The sequence below is a fragment of the Mauremys reevesii genome, linkage group 3 (genome assembly GCF_016161935.1).
Source record: "Mauremys reevesii isolate NIE-2019 linkage group 3, ASM1616193v1, whole genome shotgun sequence".
In the NCBI taxonomy this organism is placed as follows: Eukaryota; Metazoa; Chordata; order Testudines; family Geoemydidae; genus Mauremys; species Mauremys reevesii.
Window position 1 is genome coordinate 90,715,645 of NC_052625.1, and position 24,315 is coordinate 90,739,959.

Sequence of the window (24,315 nt, forward strand, 5' to 3'; positions counted from 1 at the left end):
CATAAATATAAATGAGGAGACAACGATATTTTAACTCTGAAATTTAAAAGTAGATTGGGTGAGTATTTACCTCTGGAGAAAGTTACATATAAGGTCCATCTGCTATAGACTAAGAAATTGACTTTGCTTGTGAACCTTTACAAACGATGTTTTCCCACCTAAACAATTGCTGAAAACTGAGTAATGCTAGTTTAAATAATGGGTCCATTTCTTGATGTGGATAGTATTATACAATTAAGGGGATCTTTTCATTAAGTAAGAAGAGTACTTTTCATTGGAAAGTAGATTACTAAAGAGCTTTTGAACAAAGAACAAATATAAACTTTTAGAGCTATATCTTCAGCTGGTGTCAACTTGTGTATAACCATTGATTTCAGTGTACCTATTCCAGTTTACACCAGATCTGGCTCATAATTTGTAATGCTAAGAAAATTACTAGCAATGTACAAGAATAACACGCGTAATGTTGACCTTTGTATATGCAAGACTCTTTACAACTATTGTTTGCTGCAGTGTCTGACTTAGACTACATCTACACTATGAGCTACGGGTGTGATTTCCCAGCTTGTGTACACCTACTCTTGCTAGCTGAATAGCAGTGTAGCTGGGCTAACAGAGATAGGAGCTGAGGCATGGCTGACTGTGCTGAATACGGACTTGCCTGAAACCAGTGGGTATGCACTTGGCACAGCCCAGCTGCCACTACCTGTTTATATGTGCGCTAGTTTGACGAGAGCTAGCATGAGTATGTGTACACAAGCAGAGAAATCACACCCCTAGCTCATAGTGTAGACATAGCCTTAGAGTTGGATGACTGTAGAGCTAAAGGTTGGGATTTTTAGGTCATGGTCCCACTGACTTTGACAAGAGCAAAGCCAACTGTGAGCGCTTTTGAAAATACCATCACAAATGTTTGTTTTATTAAAAGATCTATATTATTTAAACATGTAAATATATTTCCTTCCTGCACATATTTATTGTATCTCACTGTATACCCGTCTACATTATCAACATAAAAAATGTAAGTCTTGAAACTAAAGTTATAAAAAAGTCATAAATGCAAAGAAAAGAATTCCATATAATTTTGTGCTTCTCTTGTTATTTTTTAGACTCACTGTACATAGACCAGTGTTGTGCTTTTGGGATTTATGTGGCTGACAACAGTGGATTAATCACCCAGTCGGCAGTATAATATTTACAAAATATAAATCCTCAGACATTTTAGTATGCCTAACAAATAAATGCTAATTATAATAAGTTGTATCCGACACTGTAAACTAGATTCATAAAAAAGACGGGTCAGACCTTGTGGGAAAATATCAGGTATGCTATGGTTAGGTGAATATTTTATGACATGGGAATAACCTATCTGCATCCATTGAGCCAAGTTGTTCAGCCTGCTTCTCTGAAAGTTTTCTTGTGGGCAAAATGTTGCCTGTCCTTTCCACAGGTGAACAAGTCCCAAAACATACCAGGTATTTGGAGCAAAGATGTCAACTCTTGGGTCAGAAAACTCCACTGATCCACTGGACAAAAATTCAAAGTGGGGTTGTGTAGGGGCTGTGGCCAGTACTACAGCTCATCAGCAGTTGACTATATCTTATCACCAGACTGGAAGGGAGGATTCCAAACTGCCATGTACATGACTTTTTTATCAGGAGCCCTGTTCTGCCACCCTTACTGTGAAAGGGTATACCAGTCTGGGGCCTGGATTCATCGAAACAGCAGTCAGAAAGCTCCAAGGTTACAAACTAGAGTTTTATATGGAGAGGCCAGGTTTAACTGGCAGGGCTCAGGGCTTCTCTACACTGAGACACTACAGTGGCACTTCTGTAGCTGCACTGCTGTAGTGCTTCAGTGTAGAGTAGGGTGGCCAGGTGTCTGGTTTTCGACCAAAAATCTGGTTAAAAAAAGGGGACCTGTTGGTGTCAGTAGATCTGACCGGACACCCAAAGTCCAGTTACTGTGGGCGTGGCAGGGGGAGGCACCAAGTCATCACCCATGCCACCCCTACTCAGCCAGGGCCACTTCCTACCTCCACCGGGCGGCTGCAGCTTCCAGCCCTGGCTCTGCAGGTGAGTTCCTTTTGACCCAGGCAGGGAGAGGGTAGAGAGGAGAAGCAGTGAGCAATGGAGGGATGGGAAAAAGGAGCAAATGGAGAGTGGGGTCTTGGGGGAAGAGGCAGGGCAGTCGTGAGGCCTCAGGGGAAGAGGCAAAGCAGGGGCGGGTCTTCAGGGAGAAGAGGTGGGATAGGGGAGATTCCGTCACTCCTGCTGGAGTGTCCAGTTTTTAAATATTACATAGTTGGCAACCCTAGTGTAGATGGTACCTATGCTGACAGGAGGAGCAGCTGGGACCTGCTAAGCTCTCAGGAAACCATCCTAAAGCAGATAAAGGAAGAGGAAGTTTGTTGCTGCATGTTCGGAGAGCTGGCCAGCCAATCTGAGAGACGTTTCACAGAGCGAATACTCCTAAGGCAATTGTGAATCTGTTTAAAACCTCTTAGGATTTACTACTTCTTTAAAAGAAAGAAGGAACTAAGACTTTGAGTTGCTTCAGTGTTGAAAGAAAACTAGGTTTGTGATTTTTGCCTTCTCTTCCCTAATGAAAAGGAGGAATCAAAGACCTTTTGTGGTTCATCCCCAAGACAAATGATTTTAGACTGTTGCTTGCCTTGAATCTGGGACAAGGGTAACTGAGACTGGAGAGCACAAGTCCTAAAGAGAATTTTAATTTAATTAATTTATTTCCTTTCTTGGCTTTCCAAGAGTTCATTTGATTAAAATTGCTCATCTACCACTACATTTTGCTGCATCTTATTCTGAACATAGCCCTCACACATTTTTGGCTCAAAAAGGATTCTGGGAAAGACATGATCGTGTGGAGATCTTCCTAAAATCTTTTCGTTTGCATGAGAAGCCTCTCATTGTGCTACGTGACCTTCTCTGTGACATGCAATCAGCTAAAACAGTCTTCTATACAAATGTTGGAGAAGGGTAGGGAATGGTATTGATACTGAGCTTGGGGATGGTAGAGAGAGGCTTTGTTTCATTCAGTGAATCTGTAATAGAAAGATTGTGCCAATGGCTTGAAACATACACATATTTTTCCTCTTCTTGAACTCTAGCTGCTGTTGGCTAGCTAGCAAATAGATTCTCATGCTATTGCTTCAGATGCATACAGCTTTATAGCTGAGCCGCTGCTGATCTTTGTACTGCCAGATACTAAATAAGACTGAGTAGTGAGAGGATTACTGAAAGAAAAACAAAGTTCACAGCATACCTTAAAAGTCTTTTTTTTTTTTTTCTTTTCTGTTCTCCGTATATCTTTGTTTGTTGCAATAAGGAAGAAGTAGTCTCCCTCGATGTGTTTGGGTGGTTTTTTTACTGCTACATGCAGCTGAGTTAAAAATTAATCCAGCCCCAAGCCAACTTTATCGGGGATACAGTATAGTCTTTGTAACTGACAGCCTCATAAATGACACCTTTTATTTGACAAGATTACATAGGAATTGATCCAGTGTAATATTGTAATTGTTCTCAAAAATAAATAAATAGCATAGCTAGACTAATTGAATGGCACACAGGGTGTTATAGTGACTTGTAGTGGATACACGTATGTTTTAATAAGCTTCTGATAATCAGTATAGCTATTTAATTAGAACATTTCTGATTTCCTTAGGAAATGCAACTTAATAAAGGAGATATGTAGTATGTGTACGAGATACATGTCTGTCATGTACTTTTGCTGGGTTGTCCTAGTACCCTGTCAAGGACTGTGGGTCTTGAATGCTGGTCCACGGGGCTCTTAAGCACTAGGCAGTCACAACCTGCCACTAGCAGCTGAACTCTAACAGGAGGATTCCAGTCCTAGGATCTGATTTGGTGGAACCCTGAGGGTCGGGATTGATCCCCAGCGTCTATTTAACCCAAGCACAGGAACAGGAAGTTGTCCATGTAACTGGGTTCTCCCTGCTCAGGATCATTTCTACTACTGATCTCCTAGTAACCTGACCCTGCCTCCCTCCTGACACCTGACTTTCGGTTTGCCCTCTGGGCTGGCTCAGATTCTGACATCCTGGTATCTGACCAGCCTGACTGCTGCTCCGACCACTAGGTCAGACTGCCCATGTCTCAGTTGGGACACACCCTTACTTTAAGGGTAACTGGATAATCTCGAAATAGCTCCATATCTGGTCCACCATGCTTTCTACATCTCTTCCTTCAAGTTCCTGTCCAAAACCCACTTCTTTCAAAAGCCTGTTATAAAACCTAGTCTTTCCTTCAAGAAGTAATTAAAAGAAATATAGGCATACAACCCCCCCCCACACACACACACACACAAAATATCTCCAAACCACTGTTGCCCAGCTTTTCATGCCAAGAGCCACCGTTAGGAGGGGAGGGGCAGTTTAACGTTGCCATTTCCCTCTTCCTGTCCTCTGTTCAGTTCCATGTTGTAAAGAAAACTAAATTGGGTGTCTAAAACTGGCTCCCAAATCAGCTCTCACACTAAACACTGATGACATAGCTGCTCTGCTGTATTTTCAGAGAATCAGCTGGGCCTGGAGAAGGTGAGTGGAGACTTCCTTTTTTGAGTCCTGCCTTTAGTGTCCCCATCCCTCAGAAACACACCCATCAAACTTCCCCAGCTGATCCCCTAAGAAACTCCTTTCCTCAGCCCCATTGCCTGAAAGAAACACCTGTTCTCTTCCTCCTGAGAGCCCCCAGCCAGGTCTCTCTCCAGTCAGCCCTCATGTACTCAGCCCATCTCTCCCTCCACAAATCTCTAGTGTTCCTAGGCACATCCACCAACCACCAAATATTTCTCTCCTTTCCCTCTGACTCCGTGATGGCACTGCTTCCTCTCAAAAATTCCTTCCTTTCTGACTTACTCTTCCTAACTTGCCCACTGCCCCAAGTCAAATAGTGAGGCTCCATGGTCTCTTCATTCAGCTCCCTGCTCCCCCTACTTCTTTCTGTGGGACTAGAGCTGCCACTGTCCCTTTTCCTAGTACTCTGTGCCATGGAAGATCCAGCTCCTCCTGCAGGAATTGCTGGGGTGCTTGTTTGGTTCCCCTCCCCTCTTGGGAAGACTGTGGCTCCAGCTCTCACTACCCACTCCATTTGAGAGGGTACTATGTCTTTACTCCTCCCCTTCTAAAGAAAGCTGTCAGGGAACAAACTTTTCAATCAGCAATCACATGCACATTTTCCTCTTAAAATGGTCCCTCTCCAGGGCCTAAGTTAAGGGACTCCTGAGGGCCACAAATGGACCCTGGGCTACAGGTTGGGCTCTAAATAAATGTAGTGGAACTAACAAGGCATGCTTTTCAGTCACTTTGCTTTTTGTTGCATTTTTGATGACAGATTTCATTGGTGCACTGTCTGTTTCGAATCCAATCTTGCAATCAGATTCTCAGTGTTGCCAGCTCTCATCAGTCATGATATATAGTGTTTTTCTTACAGCCTCAGCTGCTAGATTTAGTTGACTGCCTGAGAATCTCATCTTTCATTTAAAATAAAGTCAGTTTCTAACCCTCATGGTTCCTGAGAAAAGTATGAAAATGTGAAGCAAGTGCACCCTAACAGCTCAGAAACCAGAAGACAAACCAAAAGAACCCTATTTAAAAAACAAACAACAACAACAAAAACATGATTTTTAAGCCAATCTTATGAGGGAATGTTTGGCCTTAATGCATGATTTTTGAACATTTGTGGTTAACAATACTGGATCCTCATGGATGATTCTTATGCCTACATGGAAATCTACTGACTTCAAGAGTTTATGCAGATTGCAGGCTTGAGGCCTTAGATTGTAAATTGTTTGTGGCTGGAATTTTGGTCAGTTTATTTTCCTTTAAAAAGCCATATTACATAAATATTATCTATAAGTACTGAATAAGTCTATGAATTCAAGCAGTTTGAAGTTTGGCTACATTATGATATTGCATTACATAAGCAGCATTTAAAAAGTGATATTCAAGATTTTCCAAATGAAAACTATTGTTCATTAAGATTTGAAAACTATTGTAATGACCTTCTTTGTGTGGGCTTTCTGCAAATATATTTTTAGACCTCTCAGCATAGGCAATATTTGAAAGATAGGCTTTTACACTTAATGACTACACATTATATGTCAATTACCTGTCACTTCATAGCTCCTGTTTCTGTTTCCGTAAAGTATGATATTTATGCCATAAAGTGGGCATTCCAATTTCCCTAACTTCCCCTTTGTTCATATAAGGATAAACATTGTGACTGAGAAAAGCTCTTTTGAAACATCAAACATTTAATTAACACCAGTACAATGAAGTCAGTAAATCCTTTGACATCACTGTCTGATCTCACAAGAGTGATTACAGTGTCACAGACTCAGGCTGCTTCTTCACTGGAAATGACATGAGCAGGATATAGGTCTTATTTTTACATCAGTATTCTAATTAGCTGAATAGTTTGGAAGAGAACTAGGAAAATGACATGACAAATGAAGGACATTTATTACAGCTTCATGTTATCCTTCATTTCCAGGCTTTTAGAATTTTTTTCCCCAAAAAATATGTAACATTTTTCATGTTTGTACTCAGCCCAAATTTTTATTTTTATTTAGAGTATTAGAAAACAATCCATTCCACTGTTAGCTTACCAACATAAAATTATTTTTGGGAATTTTAATACATTTAGAACATTGTATATTTGCAAGCTTATTATGTAGAGACCTGGAATCTTAAAACTTTACCTGCCCTGTGTGAGATAGCTTTGCTCTGTGGGAAGAATTCCTTTGAATAACATTGATTTCCTATATTCTCTTCCTGCCAGGGAAGTTGGAATTTTAAGGCTCCAGGACTTTAGCCCTCAAAGAACAGCACGTGCTTTCTAAAGTTAAAAAATGTTGGTTCCGAAATAAACTATAAGCAAGTGAAAATAACATTTGCTGTGCATAAGGGTTCAATCCTGCAAGATGCCAAGTGCTCTTGGACTATTCATCTGTGTAAACTTAAGTGTGTGTTTCAATTATGTGCACTGCATTCATGTGCTGTTTTGCTATTAATATTTTAAATAATATTTACATTTATGGATACTCAATTACTCTTTATGTGGTGGATACTCATTTACAAACTAATTTAACTTGTATTTTTACCAGTTTATGTAATATCTAAGTTAAAAGAATTGATTTGAATTTTCCACTGCTGTTTACAAGGGGGTTATATGAAGCAAGAATAAAAAACAGAGGCTAATTCTGTCAACCTGTCAGAGAATAGGTAAAGATTTGGGCGATTAAATTGGTAATAGTTGGAATCATGGTTTAATAGCAAATGCAACTGAAACTGTGTATTGTTCACAGCAATGCAAATCAGAGGATTCATGATGCTTGTCATTTAAATTGGATTTTTTTATTTTGCTTGTTTGGTCTTCTCTTGGAGATATCCCCTCTTATGTGATCTAATTGAAAGTATTTTTATAATGTAAATGCCACAATGAAGTGAGATGGCAGTTCTGACAGTGTAAATTCCTGTATCTTAAAATGTACCTTTCACTCACAAGTGAAATTACCCACATATTAGTTTGAATGAAATAATGACACGAAGCGGGAATGAAGTAACATGAGAAATTACTGAAACAAATAAATTGGGATGTGATGGAACATTGCAGTAGAAACAAAGAATTCTTTTTATTCAATTTTTAAAGCATTTTTAAAAAGATGCATTGAGGTCATTTGTTCAAATGCTGGCTTTCTGCTCACTCAGATGTTGGTCCTGATCACACCAGGTTTATGACATGGTAACGCATTTGAAATCAACGGGTCACCACAGAGTAAAAATGGCATAACAGAGTAGAGAATTAGGCCAACTGTGTACTCATTGGATCCTATTCTGCTTCATCAGTAGTCAAAAACCTGCACAGTCATGGCAGCAAACCAAAGTATATGAAGACCTCCATCATTTAGACCTGAATTTAGTTGGAAGAAGGAACTAATAAACATTTTCAGTGATTTTTTTTTACCAGCCTGCAAATGAACTCACCCCAGTGTTTTGGCATCTGATGAAAGGCGTTTGTTCAGTGCTTTTCCTTATTTCCTTTGATAACACTAGGTTTTTATATTTTTTGTGTATGTGTGTGGTCATTTCATCTATGTCTGTGGTTCATTTTTCAAGTCATAGTTAAGTGAGAAGGAAGAGGGGGAGAATAGAAAGTTACTGTAATTGATGAGGCTACAGTGCATTAGGGATTCTGTACTACAGAGAGCAGAAAAAATAATCCTCAAAGCATTCCATACAAAATAGCAGAAATCTGCAAAGTGCAGATTATTTATGTCATGTGCTACTGCCAGGAGCACATCAGAGAGAGAGAAATAATATTGATTTTTTCCCCCTAAGCTTTGGTGTTCCCAGTTTGCCAGTGAACCCCATGGATACCACACTTGCCCTGTGATAATTGATGAGAAATTAAAAGGAAAATGTTTGAAGACTTTTGTGGTTTTAATGCTCTTCAGTAGAATATATTTTTCAAAAACCCTTTCATTTTGGTTTACAGTCTGGTTACAGTACTCTTTACAAGTTATAGTGCAAAAACTAATCATCCCCAAAAGTTTCTTCAGAACTATTGGACATTATACAGAAAGGGACCCCAGTACTGGAGCATGTTTTACTAATGCCCACTTAAAAAACAAGCAATTGAAGTGGACATTTGAAATAAGATAAAGACACCCAGAAACATCCAAAGAGAGCAAAATAGCTGTTTTTGAACATGTACTTTTTATTGCGTGCCATGTTACTTCCTTATTTCCATTTTTCTAAAATAAAACTTAATTTGATTTGTTCACTCAAGCAACATGAAGTTCTGATACACTGAAAGGACTTTTCATCAAGAAATAACTGTATTTGAGTACAAAGATTTTCAATACAGTTATTTCTGAGGGGCTAGTCACCATCTTGCTAAACAGTGACATCTTCCTTTTGGTCTTACTGATGCTGAGATCCATTTGACTGCAGAATCACCTTCCAAAAGTCTAATGAAAGCCTAGTCCCTGGAGATGTGGAAATTGGACTGGTGAAAGCACTAGAAAATATAGAGTATGGAAAAGTTCTTCTCTGCTAGATGGATGCACTTGATTAATGTTAATATTGATAAAAATAACTGTGTAGCATCATACCTGGCTCTTGACAAACACAGACTAAGAAATTCTCCCTGACCCTCATGTGCTTACAATCTCATAGAGACAAGACAAAGATGAGACAAAGAAACAGAACTCATATAAGAGAGAGAGTGGAAATTACAGATGAGGAGAGCAAAGTAGGGTGGAGTTCTGGAAGAAGTGGATGATTGAAGGATAAGAGAGAGAGGTTGTTTGGAGGACAGGAAGAGGGGAAACATTAAGTTGGAGCTGAGGGAGGAACACAGAGAGCAAATGGGAGGTGGGAAATATTTTAGTTACTATTAAAAAGATAACATTTGCTAAGAGTTACCTCGCAATAGTATCCTACTTTGACTTTCAAACAGCACCGGGTGCTAAATGCAGGCTTTTTCAGTGGGGATCACTATAGGAAAAAATAAGAACAGAGATTTAAATTTGGGAAAGATTATGTGATATAAGATTATTTGAAGGTGAGGAAAAGGAGCTTTACTTTTATGCAGTAAGGTTTTATTCAAGCCAGTGAAGTCAATGTGAGTCTGTATTGAATTTAATGGGCTGTGAATCAGGTCCTGATTCGAGAAGGTGGTGGTGTGGTTGGAGTAACTGATGTTAGCATTTTGAATAAATTGGAGGGTGCAGAGTTAAAAACCAGTGAGACTGGAGAGAAGAAAGTCATGATCATCAAGGTGAGAGATGAACAAGGCAAGGACGTGTTTCTGCATTTGCAATAGTAAATAAGGTCTGGCTAATTAGTATATTAAGGAGTAAGAAGCTAAATGAAGTAGCTAGAGACAGAGTGTGGGGAAAATAGAGAGAGAGATGTCAAAGATGATGCTGGGGTTGCAAGCCCACCAAATGGGATGGATAAAATGAATATGAAAGGGTTATAAACACAGTTGAATTAATATTCCCTTTTAAATTCAGTCAAGGTTATTTGTAGTGCTGTGGGGATAACTGATTTTTCAGTTTGCTGGCTGTTTTGAAAAATGGGCAAAAGAATAGTTTTGGGTCAACCCCAAGTGATTTGTATTTATTTATTTATTTTGGTGACTCTAAAAGTTGGGTAGAAAATTTCATTTTGGATTGAATGAAACATTTTGTTCAACCAGAAAAACATTTTGTATTGATTTCAAAATTTTGTTTTCAAAACATAACATTTAAACATTTTGTTCAGAAAATGACAAAACAAATCGTTGTGACTTTTTAAAAAAATGCCTTTTTTAAACTGAAACAATTTAGCAATATCAACATGAATTAATGAAATGTTTTGGGCAGCCCAAATCTTCATTTTTGGCTGAAAAATGCTTTGGCGGATAATTTTTGCCCAGCTCTAGTTGTATGTGCACAAACCTATACGTGTGTGGGGAGAAGGAGGTTGACAAGAAAGAGGGTTTAAGATATGAATTTTTTTTAATAAAGGGGAAGAAACAATAGGACTTAACAAGAAATTCAATACTAGTGAAGAATTATGATTGTTGCTGTACGTTATGAGTGCTGCTGAATATTTGTCGCTGTGATGCTCCAGTACTGACAGAGATCCTGAAAACCATCTTCAGAGTTATCTGTACCCCACTAATGCTAGTCCATGAGGATGAGATTGTAACTTTTGGTAGCTGCACTGACACTGGAGCAGGCACAAAGAATTGTAATTCCTCCCTTGCCATGTGGGAGGAGTAAATTTCTTAACCCCTTTCTGTGGAGCAGATTCGCACCCTTTCCCCCTCCCTTCAGGAATGAAGGCCTGCGGTAAACTAGTCTCCAGGCAACCTAATAAGCACAGCTGGCCTGCAGCAGGCTGCCTGATTAGCCATTCCACAGTAGCTTGCTTGCTGTTCAAGACTCATATCAGCCACTGTTATTAGTCCAGCGTTGCCTTGTTCCTGCTGCTTCCGCCTTGCCTGAGCCCTATCCCTGCCTGAGCCCCCATTTTGCCTGTTACTCTGCTTGCTCCAGGTGATTCTGGCTCTGACCCTTGGCTCTGCACTCTGGTTCCTGCCTCCGGTTTTGGCTCTTGGACCCAGTTCCTGACTTCCAGCTTGACTCTTACCTCTGGCTTCTGACTGTTCCCTCCAGCTCTCACCCTAACCCCTGGTTTCTGATACCTGCTCCATCCACTAGGTCTGACATCCACATCCCAGTCACCTGACACCCCTCACTTGCCACAGGATTCTTTGCTGCTTCTACAGAACCAGACTAACACGGCTACCCCTCTGATCCTGGTCATGAGCGGGGCAGCATTGCTGCTCTCTGATCTTTCTTGTCTAGATTCTGGGCGTCAGAACCTTACAACAAGGGGTATCAGGGGAGTGACCTCTGTTCTCCCCGCTGTGGATGGAGTCTGAGCAGGGGAGTGGGGGTGGAGAGCTTATTCCTTTTTCCCTGTACTAATATGTAAGGGCTGTGACAATCTAGCTCTAATCCAGTATCAAAAGCCTGGTAAACCTCTCTTCCTCCAGTGTATTTGGTTTGTGTTTTACACCAGGGAGTGACAGTTACATGTGCTAAGTGGATTATACTGGAGACAGCCAAAAAGTATAGTGGTATGTGGGGCCTGCAGAATCTGTGAAATCCTGCAGGGACTCAAGGAAAGCTTGTGTTATGCTTCGAAATGGGCCCAAGCCATTATTTGGATCTGAACTGAGCTTTGTTCAGTTCCAGGCTTTTGATGTGAATCCCTCTAATTATAATATGTTGACTCCTACACTTAGGGGCTGGCATTATCTGGCAGAAGTTACTGCCCTTTTCATCTCTCTCTCTTTCCTGTTTGTAGCCCTTTAGGAAAAGGGCTAAGCTATACAGAACGTAACCTTTCAAAGCATTCCTGTGTGTTCTGAAATGTGGTAGGATTTGTTTTGATAGATGGTTTTCAGTGCTCGGATGCCCGTAGAACTGTAGCTTATCTTTCTAATCTGTTTCATGTAATCTTTTTTTGTCTAATGTGATCTGTGTATCCTGTCCTTGCTGCATCTACGCATGGCCCAAAAAAACACGAACAGTGAATTCTAAAATGCATTTCTTTGTTTCTTTCCAACAGCTGGCTGTCCAGACTCCTTGATTAAAGAGCTTCATCACTTCAGAATTCTGGGAGAAGAACAGGTGAGTTAACATCTCAAAGGCTGCGTCATAGTGTCATGAAAGATAGACGCTAATGAGACAGTTTCTTTTCTCTCCAGAGAAGCAGAGTATGTCTCATGACCCCCAGTGCCTTGAAATGGGGAAGAAAAACACACAGGAGATGTGTGAGAGAATATTTTTTTTATTCTATCCATCAGCCTTGACAGGTTATTAATTGGTACATCTGCTATCTGCCACAGCTTTTCAACTCAGGACTCCAGCAGTAAACAGGCGCTGTAAAGTGGCAGACAGGCAAACAAGAAAATACAAGGATGAAGTCTGCCTAAGGGATTGATATTTAAAGCTATCTTTGATATTATCTATATCTTCTTGTGGTCCAGAACTTTTCTGTACTTTTAAAAGCCTATTATTCAAAACTATAACAACATTTTGAATGTATATAGCGTTTTCTATATGAGAACTTCAAAGCAGCTCATAAATATTAAACACACTAAGAAGCCTCACAATGCCCAGTTGGCTGTGCTTCACGGCGGGGAGCTGATTACCTTATGAGCTCCCCCGCTGCAAAGCACAGCCCCTGCTGACAAGGCTCTGCGCATGCCCGAGGATTCCAGTTTGGGGGGGCAATGTGGCCCTCTACCCCCAAACTACATCCATTTTTAAAAGTGTCCCCCCAACCTCCCCAGTTCCAACACCCCTGGCTGGACCCCAGTCAGGCCTGCTCGGGAAGCCACAGTGAAGTGCAGAGGGACTGTAAGCCTACGCTCTTGGTCTGGATGGTGAGAGACATGAGTCTGCACCTGAGAGAGGTGACGGCTGCGAGCTGGAAACCTTAAGATGGTGCCCTACAGGAAGGGTGTATGTGTGGGGGGGTGGGGTGCAGTTAAACCTGAAACTGCAACACACCTAAGTACAGAGATTACTGTAGTTATGTTGTCTACTTATAAAAGCACAATTGTAACAAGTCTAATGATGACTTTTGTAACACGGCTTGGAACTAGTGTGCGCACTTAAAATTAACAGTTGGGAAACAATTAATGAAAGAAAGTCTTTGGTCTGAAAAAAAAGAAGAGAAAATGAAAATACATCTAAACTGGGAAAACAGGTTGTACAAAAGTCAAGGGGAAGAGAGAAAGACTCAGGGAATTTTCTTACCTACATGACTATACAGCACATATTTTACTTTTTTCAGTCTTTAAAAATGTGTCTGTCATATGCTCTATTCATGTGTACAATAGAAAACCATACTGCTTCCAACTTGCCCATCGGGACTAACAGTTTCTACCCATCTTAACCCCTTACACCCTCTTCAACCCATCCCCCTCTGAAAAGCCTAAGGAGAATAGATGCACCTTACAATATGATTAGTCTAGTTCGGTTTTTAATGTCTCTGTCACTGTGGTATCAGAGCTCACAGAAATTCAAATAAAGCAAATGTGAAATTTTCTCTAACACCATACTATCCTCTCCGCCGTCTGGGGCTTGATCCTGCAGGGTGCTGAACACAGTGACCTCCTATTGAAGCCAATAGGAGATGAGGATGCTAGGCACCTGGAAGGACAAACTGTTGGAGAACATACTGAATGTGTGTGCCTGGTTTCTTTATCTAAACATGAACAATGAGGGAAAACTAGTGCAAAGAGATGTATTTGTCACCCCTGTTGCTGCTGACAGCACAAACTATTCCTATGATGTAATCTTTTGTCTGTAACAGCAAGGACTCAGACCTTGCAGAGAGAGGGAATCAGACTTTCCAGACTTCGTGGGCAGAGGGAATCACAGGTTTACCATTTCTTTAACCTTTGTGACACTACATGTCATGGATTGTACCTCTAGGGCACCCTCGGGGGGGTTGGGTGGACACCACTCTCGCCACAGACGTCCTTCACTGGCTGTAGGCATCACTTTAGAGCAAGTGCTGAGTTTGGTCCTCCAGCCATAAGTCCTAAGGAGCTCGCATCCCCGGTCCCCCAGGTGAAAAGCAGTCCAAAAATCTAAGGGAAGAACCAAATAATACTGCAGCCCACAAAATGTCTGGACTCACCCAGCAATTCCCCACAAGGTCAGTGATCACTATATTCTGTAAAGGGGGTCTGGGCCCCTAGTCCCCTCAGTGTCCATAAGACCCAGCCCGAGCACCCTGAGTTCTAAACAAAACGGGGAAACAAAGTAAAAAAAAAGTCCATTTACTTCTTCATAGGGCCCATGCAGCAGTAGGGTTGCCAACTTGGTAATATTTAAAAAACGGACACTCCAGCAGGAGTGCTAGAACCTCCACTGTGCCACCTCTTTCCCCCGAGGCCCTGCCCCCGCCCTTTCCCCTGAGGCTCTGTCCCATCCACTCTCCTTCCCCTCTGTCCAGGTCAGGAGGGACTTGCCTGTGGAGCTAGGGCTGGGAGCTGCAACCACCCGACACAGGTAGGAGGCGGCCCCAGCTGAGTAGGGGCTGGCACGGGTTATGACTGAGTGCCTCCCCTGCTCACAGTAACCCGACTTTGGGTGATAGATTGGACCGGACGCTGTAAGGTTGAAAACCAGGCACCGAGCTACCTTAGGCAGCAGAGGCTCTTTGGCCATGTTCTTGCTAAGGAGAGCGTGATTGACAGGGAGTCGCACTTAGGGTGATTGACAGGGAGTCACACTTAGGGTCCATGGGAGCCAGCCCTGGCTCGCGGGCCTTGAAGTGAAGAACACTGGGCTGTAGAGCTCTAGCTCTTGCTTTTGAGTGCCACTCTGCATTGGAATTGGAACCTCCCTTGCAAGGAGCTGACCCTCTCCAGATTTGACAGGCCTCATAGGTTCACTGAGTTAGGTCAGATTGTGCCCAGGGTAGCCCTTTAACCCATTCCTGACTGGGATGGAAACCTGTCCCACCACACTGTATATTCATTTCACTCGTACATGATGTGTTTTGTGGACTTTTTAACTTTACTACTATTAACTGGTTTATGAAAAAATTTTTATTGATGTGCAGAGTGTTGGTAAAGCAACACAAATGGATGGCAACAGATTACTGTTTTGCCTCAGCTGCCACACTTTGAGAGGGTGCCTCATAGTCCTTACTAGTAAAATGTCCAATAGAGCTGGGTGAAACTTTTACATCTGAAATGCAGATTTGGGTCATCCAAAACATTTCACAAATTCATGTCTATTTTGGTTAATTGTTTTGGTCAAATATTTTTTTAAATGTGAAAATGGGCGGTGTTGACATTTCTAAAAGGAAATATGTGTTTGGACTAGATTTGCAAGGGGGTTTGTTTGCCATTCACAAAATGGAGGAGGCAGAGATGATACTGGTGCCCCCATTGTAGACCAGTGGCTAAGGAATTCAGGATGTGGGAGACCAAGATTCAAATCCCTGTTCTGAATCAGGCAAAGTGGGGACTAACAGCTCTCTCACATAAGGGAGATGCCACCTTCTCTGGTTCCAAATTTCATTTACTTTTAATGTTTAAAAAATCAGTTAAAATGTCTGAGGCAACTGAAAAAGAAACATTTTGTTTTTTATCCAAAATGAAAATTATTTCCCCCTCCTCCCCCCAGTTTAGATAGTGAACCAAAAAACTGATTATTCATACAACTCTAGTCTCCAAAGGCAAGCTTCTTCAGAAACATTTGAGGGGAAGGGACATCCTAGCATTTTGGCTTTTCATTATCTATCTTCTTGTGGTTTCCTGGTGTATTATAACATGAAGGAAATGCAGCAAGAGTGGTTCTGGTTGGTTTGGGTCTTCGTTGTGTAAGTTCTTCTTAGAGAGCTTATTCCTTCACTCTCACACTTCCCTGGTCCTTCCCGCATGAACAGAGAGCAACAATATCCGAAGTCCGAAGGTGCAAACAATGTTTATTGGGGTAAACTTCCAGGAAGCTTAAATTCAAGTTCCTTTTTCCTTATTTTTGAATCCAAACTTACTTCCTGTTTGCCCCTAATTTATATAGTAATATTTTTAGCTATACCTTAACCAATCATTCTACTAAAATTTACCTAACCAATCCTAACATATTGTAACATGATTAGCTAACCAGTTATATCCCACCACCTTAATTAGTTTACACCCAGCAAAATTAATTACACAGCAGACAGAAACAATTACAGAACCAGACAGAGACCATGCAAATAAACATACAAAACAATACAGAAGTGAGGATTTCACAACTACATCTATACAGACATAAGGGTTTTACAACTACATCTATACAGACATAAGGGTTCTCCAGCTGTGTCTATTGATAAGTGAGTTCTTACCAGACAGAAAACTATCAAACTAAATTTTCTGTTACATGTTCTAGGCTCTTCCCTGTCTCTGGAGGTGATAGATCGGATCACCTTCCTAACAGCCCCAGATTGCCTTATTTCAATATGACTAAACAGGGCCTCAGACTGTCACAGTGAGAAAAGGCCCTTACACAGATAGACAATGATTTTGATTCTTTCTTTTATACCTCTATAACTAGCTAAGTGATAAGAATACACAGGCCAGAGAGGCTTGAATATCTATATCTTAACATTTCACCCAATGTACAAAGGCTCTTGTTCTGTACAAACCAATAAACATAAAGAGAATCTCCAGAACAGACTACCTTGGCAGAACCGAAATCTAAACTTTTGCATGGTACCACAATTGTGATTTTATCTGTGTGGGACTTTTTTCCCCCTGTGCAATTTGATTTCATCATTCATAATCCTTCATTTTACTTTGGATAAGGTTCAGCCCTCTATCTAACCACTTAACTTCATAGGTACATGACAGATGCTGAGGGCTGGGAGTAGGGTTACCAGAAGAGAGGGAGAAAATATCGGTGCTGCCAGTGGAGCAGCGAGGGGGGGGCGGGGAAAGGTGAGTGCTGCCGGCAGAGCGAAATATCAGGACAAATTGTGTCTTGACCAAAGATCAGGCAGGACGCGGGACAAACACCTAAATATCGGGACGGTCCTGATTTTATCGGGACATCTGGTTACCCTCCCTGAGAGGAAAGATTTATTAGCTAAGGACCTATTGAAAAATAAAACAATGTAAGAAAGTCAGTCTCCTGAAGAGCAGATATTTGTCCTGTGAGGTTGGCTTTCTGTGTGATGAAACGGAAATGAGTTCACAAGTAATGATATTACAAGCTGCTTACAAAAATATGCTAAAGATGCAACGAATATAAATGCGGGCTCTGTCCAAGTACTATATAAGGCAAGTAATTCAACAACAATCTAGAGAAAAGAGACGGTGTGCTTCTATTCAGACCTAAACACTACAGTTATACAAACACAGCAAGATTACTGGCAATCTGTATGGAACTGTTATGGATTCTTCCTAATGACTCTGAGAAACTTTCCTCTTTTTTCCCCCAAGAGTGATAAAAAACATGTTTAATTGTTTAAATGGAATATTGTGATTCATGAATAAAATAGCTATATGTGAGGGGCAAAAGGGAAAACAAATAACGCAGGAGAAATCTGCAGCTGTACCTGAGTGCCCCCAACAGGACATAGCATAGAGAAATCAGATGACAGGCTAGTACTGTATAGCTAGACCTCTCTGCTATATTGTCAATTCTGACAGTGTGGCAGAATGTATTGGCCAGTTTCTTGATATTTTGACAGGGGAGTGATCCATTTTAACAGATCTCTCATTAGCTGTTGCTGCAACTCATCACAGCCTTTTCTTTGGGAACATTTTGGATGTGGTATCCCTTGAATCAGAGTAAGCCTTCAAGGAGGCACTCCATTCTTCAGCAAAATTCCTTTGTGCATTATGCGATTTTATGCAAAGGAGCCTCTCCAGTGTTGGAATTTTGAGGAAGTACTGCCCCAGGATGGTGTGTGTCTGAACAATCTTTTGCTATGTGTGGTAGCTTTAACGGAACCCTGTTTATGTTATATGAGGTGTGACAGTAGTGCTGAGAGAATGCTGGAGTGTGTGTGGAAATAATCATAGAAATGCAGGACTGGAAGGGACCTTGTCAGGTATTCTAGTTCAGTCCCCTGCACTGAGGCAAAACTAAGTATTATCTAGACCATCCCTGACAGGTGTTTGTCTAACCTGTTCTTAAAATCCTAAAATGGTGGAGATATCACAACCTCCCTAGGCACCAAGCTGTTGCTTGGGGGGGGGGGGGGGGGGGAGGGGCGGCTGCAGTGGTGGACCTGAGCCAGGCCGCATGCAGGAGGGGAGGCCGCCCGCCGCGGACGCGCGCGGGCGCCGCGCAGGGGGCGCTGGAGGGCGCGTCTCGGCGGGGCTGCTGGCTGCGGCAGAGCAGCGGCGAGCGGAGCCGCCCGCCGCCGCGGACTGCCGCCTGCAGATGCCCGCTGTGGGTCTGTCGGTCCGCCCGGCCCGGGTGGAGCTCGTCATGCCATGCCGTCCGTCTCCTCGGCCCCCGGCCCGTGGGAGGGGACTGCGAGGAGCTGCGCGGGGGGGGGGGACGCCGACCGGGAGGAAGGAAGGGGCGCGCGAGCACACGCGCGCTGGGGGGGCAGCTTTTTTAGAGAGCGCCCTGTCCCTAGGCAACTTATTCCAGTGCTTAACTACCCTGACAGTTAGGAAGTTTTTCCTAACTAGATTTCCCTTGCTGCACTTTATGCCCATTACTTATTGTCCTGTTCTCAATGGTTAAGGAGAACAATTTTTCACCCTCCTTTTTGTAACTGTGAGGGATCTTAAGCTTCGAACACATGCCCATGTGTCCTTTGGCCACAACTGACACCCAGCAGCTCACCTGAGTAACCAGAGAAGGGAACCAGTGAAGTGCTGGCTTGCAGTGGGCCCCTACCCTGAAGCTCCCAATTGAGGGAAACATCCAACAACCCTAATTGGCCGAGGAACTCTATATAAACCATGAAGTAACACAGGAAGTTGTCAGAGCAATTAGAGAACTCCCTGGCTGGCTCCTACAATGGACCCCTCCCGTTTACCTGACTCTTGAGCCCTGAATTCCTGCCTGCTCCTGGTTCCTGTCCTTATCCCAGACCCTCATCTATTCCCAGTTCTTGCTTTCCTGACTTACTCCAGTTCCCTGCTCCGATGCCTTACTCTTGTGCTGTCTCTGGTTCTGATGCCTGGCCTGGAACCTAGGCTGTCTCCAGCTCTGACTACTACGCTTAACCGCCCACACCCTGGTTATTGCAATAACAATCTTTTAAATCATGTAATATTCATTCAGATTTTAAAAGGAATTTGTTGAAAACATGCTTGTGCCCCTGTTGTACTATGTTTCCATCACATATACTACTGAATGAGTTTGATTATATGAATTTTTGTGGAACCAGTGAATTTTAAGTGGATGTTAAAGAATATTCACATAAAGTGAATTTTGAACTCATTATCACATTACATTCATCCAATCAGTGAACAGAAACGTGTGACCAGTTTAAAGTAATCAACAGCTTGGAGTTTGAATTTCAAATACACAATATTGCAACAAAGTGGTTGTAACTGTCTATGGACCAAGAATTACTCACACAAATTGTTAAGCAAATAATTTCAATTTAGAAATTTCGAATAGAGAAAATTGTTAGCTGCCCCTGGAAAATTCACAAACAGAGAGAGAAATAATATTCATTCTATAAATTATTTGCTGTGGAGAATTTGCCCAGGTCTTTCCAATACCTAGGTAACCCTGAGCAAATTGTGGGCTGTTTTGTTAATATGGAGTTTCATCCTCAAGTCTTTATCTCTTTCATGAATATGTCTCTTCCTATCTGTTGGGTACCTCATGGTCTTGTCCTCTCTCCCCTTCTCTTTTCCTTTGTTGACTCCATCCATTCCCTTGGCTTCAGCTACTATTTCTCTGCCAGTGACTTCTAAATCCACTTCTCAGCACCTGTCCTCCACTCATCTATTCAGCCTCAGATCTCCATCTGACTCTCAACTCAACCATTGTGCATGCCACCACAGTCCCAAACTCACTCTCTCTGAAATTGAGATATGTCTGAACTCCTGATCCCTCCCTACCACCTCTTATCTCTGGTCCCATTAACTATGTCATGAGCTTTGCAGTGTCCCAATGTCATATTACCAGGGACTTTTCTCTACTCCCCCCAAATCCAGTCACCGCCTCCTTTTTGAATATCTTCAAAACATTTTATTTCCTGACTACACCTACACCTAGAATTCTTTTCTGCACCTTGGCCTCTCCTGGATTACTCTAACCTTATCCTCTCTGCCTTCCCCAATACTCTCTTCTCCTTCCACAAAATGTAAAAGTTCACTATTAAAGTCATCTTGCTCTTCTGTCACTGAGAGGGCATCCTCATATTTCTTAAATCCTTTCACTGGCTTTTCATCTCTAAACTGGAGAAAAAAATCCTGAACCTCACTGTCAAGGCCCTATGTGCCTCTCTTATATCTGCTTTCATGTCCCACACCCCCCTTCTCACCAGCTATATTTTTCATAGTCTTCTCTCCTTGCTGCTTATTTTATTTCCTTTCCTCACTCTCAGCTTCATGCCTTCTTTCATGCTGTCCCATAAACTTAAAATAATCTCCCCTTTTTTCTTCATCTTGCACCCTTTCCTTCAAATTCCTCCTTTGCAGCACTTTTCATCTACAAATCCATCCTGCACAGGGCTTATCATTGATTTCTTATCTGAAATATTCTCTTGTTTTTAAGGGCCAGATTCACCTTGGTCTTTATGCTTTTGCACAATTGCAGACAGAGCCCAAGATGCCTTATCTGTCATTTCATGTCCCTCAAGATCCAGGCAGAATTCCAGCCCGGGAACTCAGAGCACAGGTCCCTTCCTGCTCCCCATGCTTGCGTGCATAATGTCCCAAAGGAAACAGAGAGGAGGAGGTACCATAGTTTCATCCTTCCCCAGGCACCAGCCAAAAGAGGGTGGCCAACAGCACAGGGGATGCAGAGTGACAGAGTGGTCGGGACAAATGAGGAAGAGACAGGAACTCCTGAATTCTAATCCATCATCTCCCTTTGTGTGAATGTCAGTTACTCCCTCTCTTCCTGTTTATAATAATACTTACATACCTGATAGATTTTTTTAAAGTATTTATATTAGCATTAGATAGGTTATATTTTTTGAATTGTGGTATCAAAAAATTGCATTATGTACATTTTATATATATATAATAAACGTGTGACAACAATTACCTAAAATGCTAAATCCACCTATAGACTAGTAGCCTCCAAAATTAATTTTAAAATACACAGGTGGTTATTTGATTTATGAGAATAGTAAAAACAACCTGACTCTAGCAAGTCTAGAAACACCCTTACTTGCAGTTTTAAAAAGTAATTAAATTACCTTTTAAATATTAGAAATTATTGATTTGCACCTATCATTAAACTTTAGTCTAAATTCATTGGCAGTCATACTATCAAACAGATGTTTTTACATATGTAGAAAGAAAAAAAAATGTACATAATTTTTAAAATACAGAATTAAAATAGCATAAGCAATATTGTAGAGCCATGGCAAGTAAGTAATGTTTTCATAATGTATTTCAGAATGGTTAGAGGCTTCCTTAATCTCCAAGTCTTAACGCAGCTGAGCCGATTCTGATCCCCACTTATACCAGTTTTATACTCATGTAGCTCAGGAGTAACTCTTTTGAAGCCACAGGATTTATGCTAGTGTGAGAGTAAAACCAGGCCTAATATATGTTGACTAGAAAATCAGGAACTGTTCTGAGCCCCAAGTGGATCCCATGAAGGAATGGGAAGTGGGGAAGGATAGTATGATTGTCTATCCTCCATCTATATGCCCCTCTCCATTAGGAGGTCCCTACTAAGTCTATAAGTGCTAAACTGTGCATACCTCAACATCAAGATGTGGTGGAAACTCTGCAGCTTAAGTTTGTCTTTTTCATAGATTTCTCTTTGGGAGGGAATGATCTGGACTTCATTTAGGTGCTAGATAACCATGCTGGACTTTGGAGTTTCTCTGTTTGGCCTAAAAAAAGATACAGTTCAGCATTGGCAGTGGCACTAGAAGTTTCTGTAGTCTGCTTTTCCAATGTAGTTCTACCCTGATCTGAAGGGACTACTTCAAGTATATAAAAGTCTTATCCTAAATCATTGACCTTTTCCCCCCTGAGGCTGGCAACAAGCATGACATTCAATACTGTTTCTGATCAGAGATTTAGTTTTTGTGTTTGGTTGGTTGGTATTGCTCTGAATACCTTTCAACTAGGAAATGGCCTGGGATAACCAACGTATTTTACATAGACTTTTCATAGAGTTTAAGGCCAGAAGGGACCATCAGATTATCTAGTATGACCTCCTGGGTTACACAGACCATCAGATTTCACTTAAATACCCCAATACTGAGTCCAGAGACTTCCATTAGACAGAAGTATTTCAGACTCAGGAGACTAAACTGCTGTGTGCCATAGGCAGAGAATAGGAGAGACTGAGGTGCCACTAATACCTGAATTAAATCATATCATTTAGAAAGCTATCTATTCTTGTCTTAAAGACTCCAAGCAATGGTGAGTTACACTGTTACAATGTGTAATTAAACTCACTGCTAGGAAATTGCATCTTATTTCAAGATTGTATTTGTCTAACTTCAGCTTCCAGCTAGTGAATCTTGTTATTAATTAGACTTGTTTGTCAGCAAGATTAGAAGCTATTTCATTCTAGTGAATATTGTTTCCATGTGTAAGTACCTATAGATGGTGATCAAATCACCTCTCAACCTTCTCTTTGGTAAACTGAATAGGTTGAGCTCCTTAAGCTTCACATCGTGAGGCTTGTTTTCCAGTCCCTGGATCATTTTTGTGGCCCTCCTTTGAACTCTCTCCCATATTTCCACATCCTTCATGAAACATGGATGCCAGTACAGGACATAGTATTCTAGCAGTGGTCTTACCAATGCTGTGTATAGAGGCAAAATCACTTCCCTACTTCTGTTTGATTTTTCCCCTTTTTATACATCCAGAGATTGCTTTAGCCCTTTTTGCCACAGCTTTGCGCTGAGAGCTCAATTTCAGATGGTTATCTTCAATGATCCCCAAGTCCTTCTCTGAGTCATTGCTTTCTATGTCAGTCTCCCGCATCCTGTAGTTACAGATCTTCATTCTATGTCTCAGAAGTATTATCTTGCATTTTGTTGGATTGTGAGCATTTTACCAGGTGATTCAGATCAGACCTGTCCTCCTCATTATTTAGTACTACACCAATCTATGTGTCCTCTGCAAACTTTACCAACAAAGAATATTATGTAATCATCTAGATAATTGATAAAAATATTAAATATTATTGGACCGAGAACCAGTCCCTCTGGAACCCTGCAAGAAATTTTCCCACTCGTTGATGTCTCCATGTTAACACTACATTTTGAGATTTGTCAGTGAGCCAGTTTTTAAACCATGTAATGTGTGTCCTGTTAATTCCACATAATGCAAGCTTTTCACTCAAAATGTCATGTGGAACTAAGGCCTTGTTTAGACTAAAGGGTTAAGTTACGCAACTTAAGTTGAAGTAGTTTACATCGACTTAACATGGTTTCTACACCGCTCTGTGTCATTGGGAGATGCTCTCCCATTGACATAGCTTCCATCTCTCATTGAAGTAGAGTACTGAAGTCGACAAGAGAGCACTCTTCCATTGATTTTATCGCGTCTTCACCAGACCTGCTAAATCAGTGCCACTGCATCAATCACAGCAGTGCCAATTTAGCCCATAGTGAAGACAAGCTCGAAGGGAGAGGAGGTTTGAGCATTGGCCTGCTAAATCAAGGGTTGTGAGTTCAATCCTTAAGGGGGCCACTTAGGGAGCTGGGGCAAAATCAGTACTTGGTCCTGCTAGTGAAGGCAGGGGGCTGGACTCTAACCCTAACCCTAACCCTAACCCCTAACCCTAACCCTAACCCTTTCAGGGTCCCTTCCAGTTCTATGAGGTAGGTATATTTTTTTATTTTAAGTCAAATACCTTAGATCAGTTGTTCCCAAACCTGTTCCACCGCTTGTGCAGGGAAAGCCCCTGGTGGGCCGGGACGGTTTGTGTACCTGCCGCATCTGCAGGTTTGGCCGATTTCAGCTCCCAGTTGCCGCGGTTTGCTGTTCCAGGCCAATGGTAGCTGCTGGAAGCGGCGGCCTGTGCCGCTTCCAGCAGCTCCCATTGGGCTGGAGCAGCAAACCGCGGCCACTGGGAGCCGCG

At 41.7% G+C, this 24,315-nt stretch overlaps 1 protein-coding gene across 5 annotated transcripts in view; it reads left to right on the top strand.

The window, feature by feature from the left end:
• The window catches only part of PRKN (parkin RBR E3 ubiquitin protein ligase), a 1,176,340-nt gene that overhangs the window by 977,895 nt on the left and 174,130 nt on the right, over window positions 1-24,315 (top strand). For all 5 annotated transcript variants that reach the window (XM_039529610.1, XM_039529612.1, XM_039529609.1 and 2 more), the window contains one exon: window positions 12,170-12,231. In XM_039529610.1, the coding sequence (XP_039385544.1) occupies window positions 12,170-12,231 (62 nt within the window). The remainder of the gene's footprint in view (window positions 1-12,169; window positions 12,232-24,315) is intronic.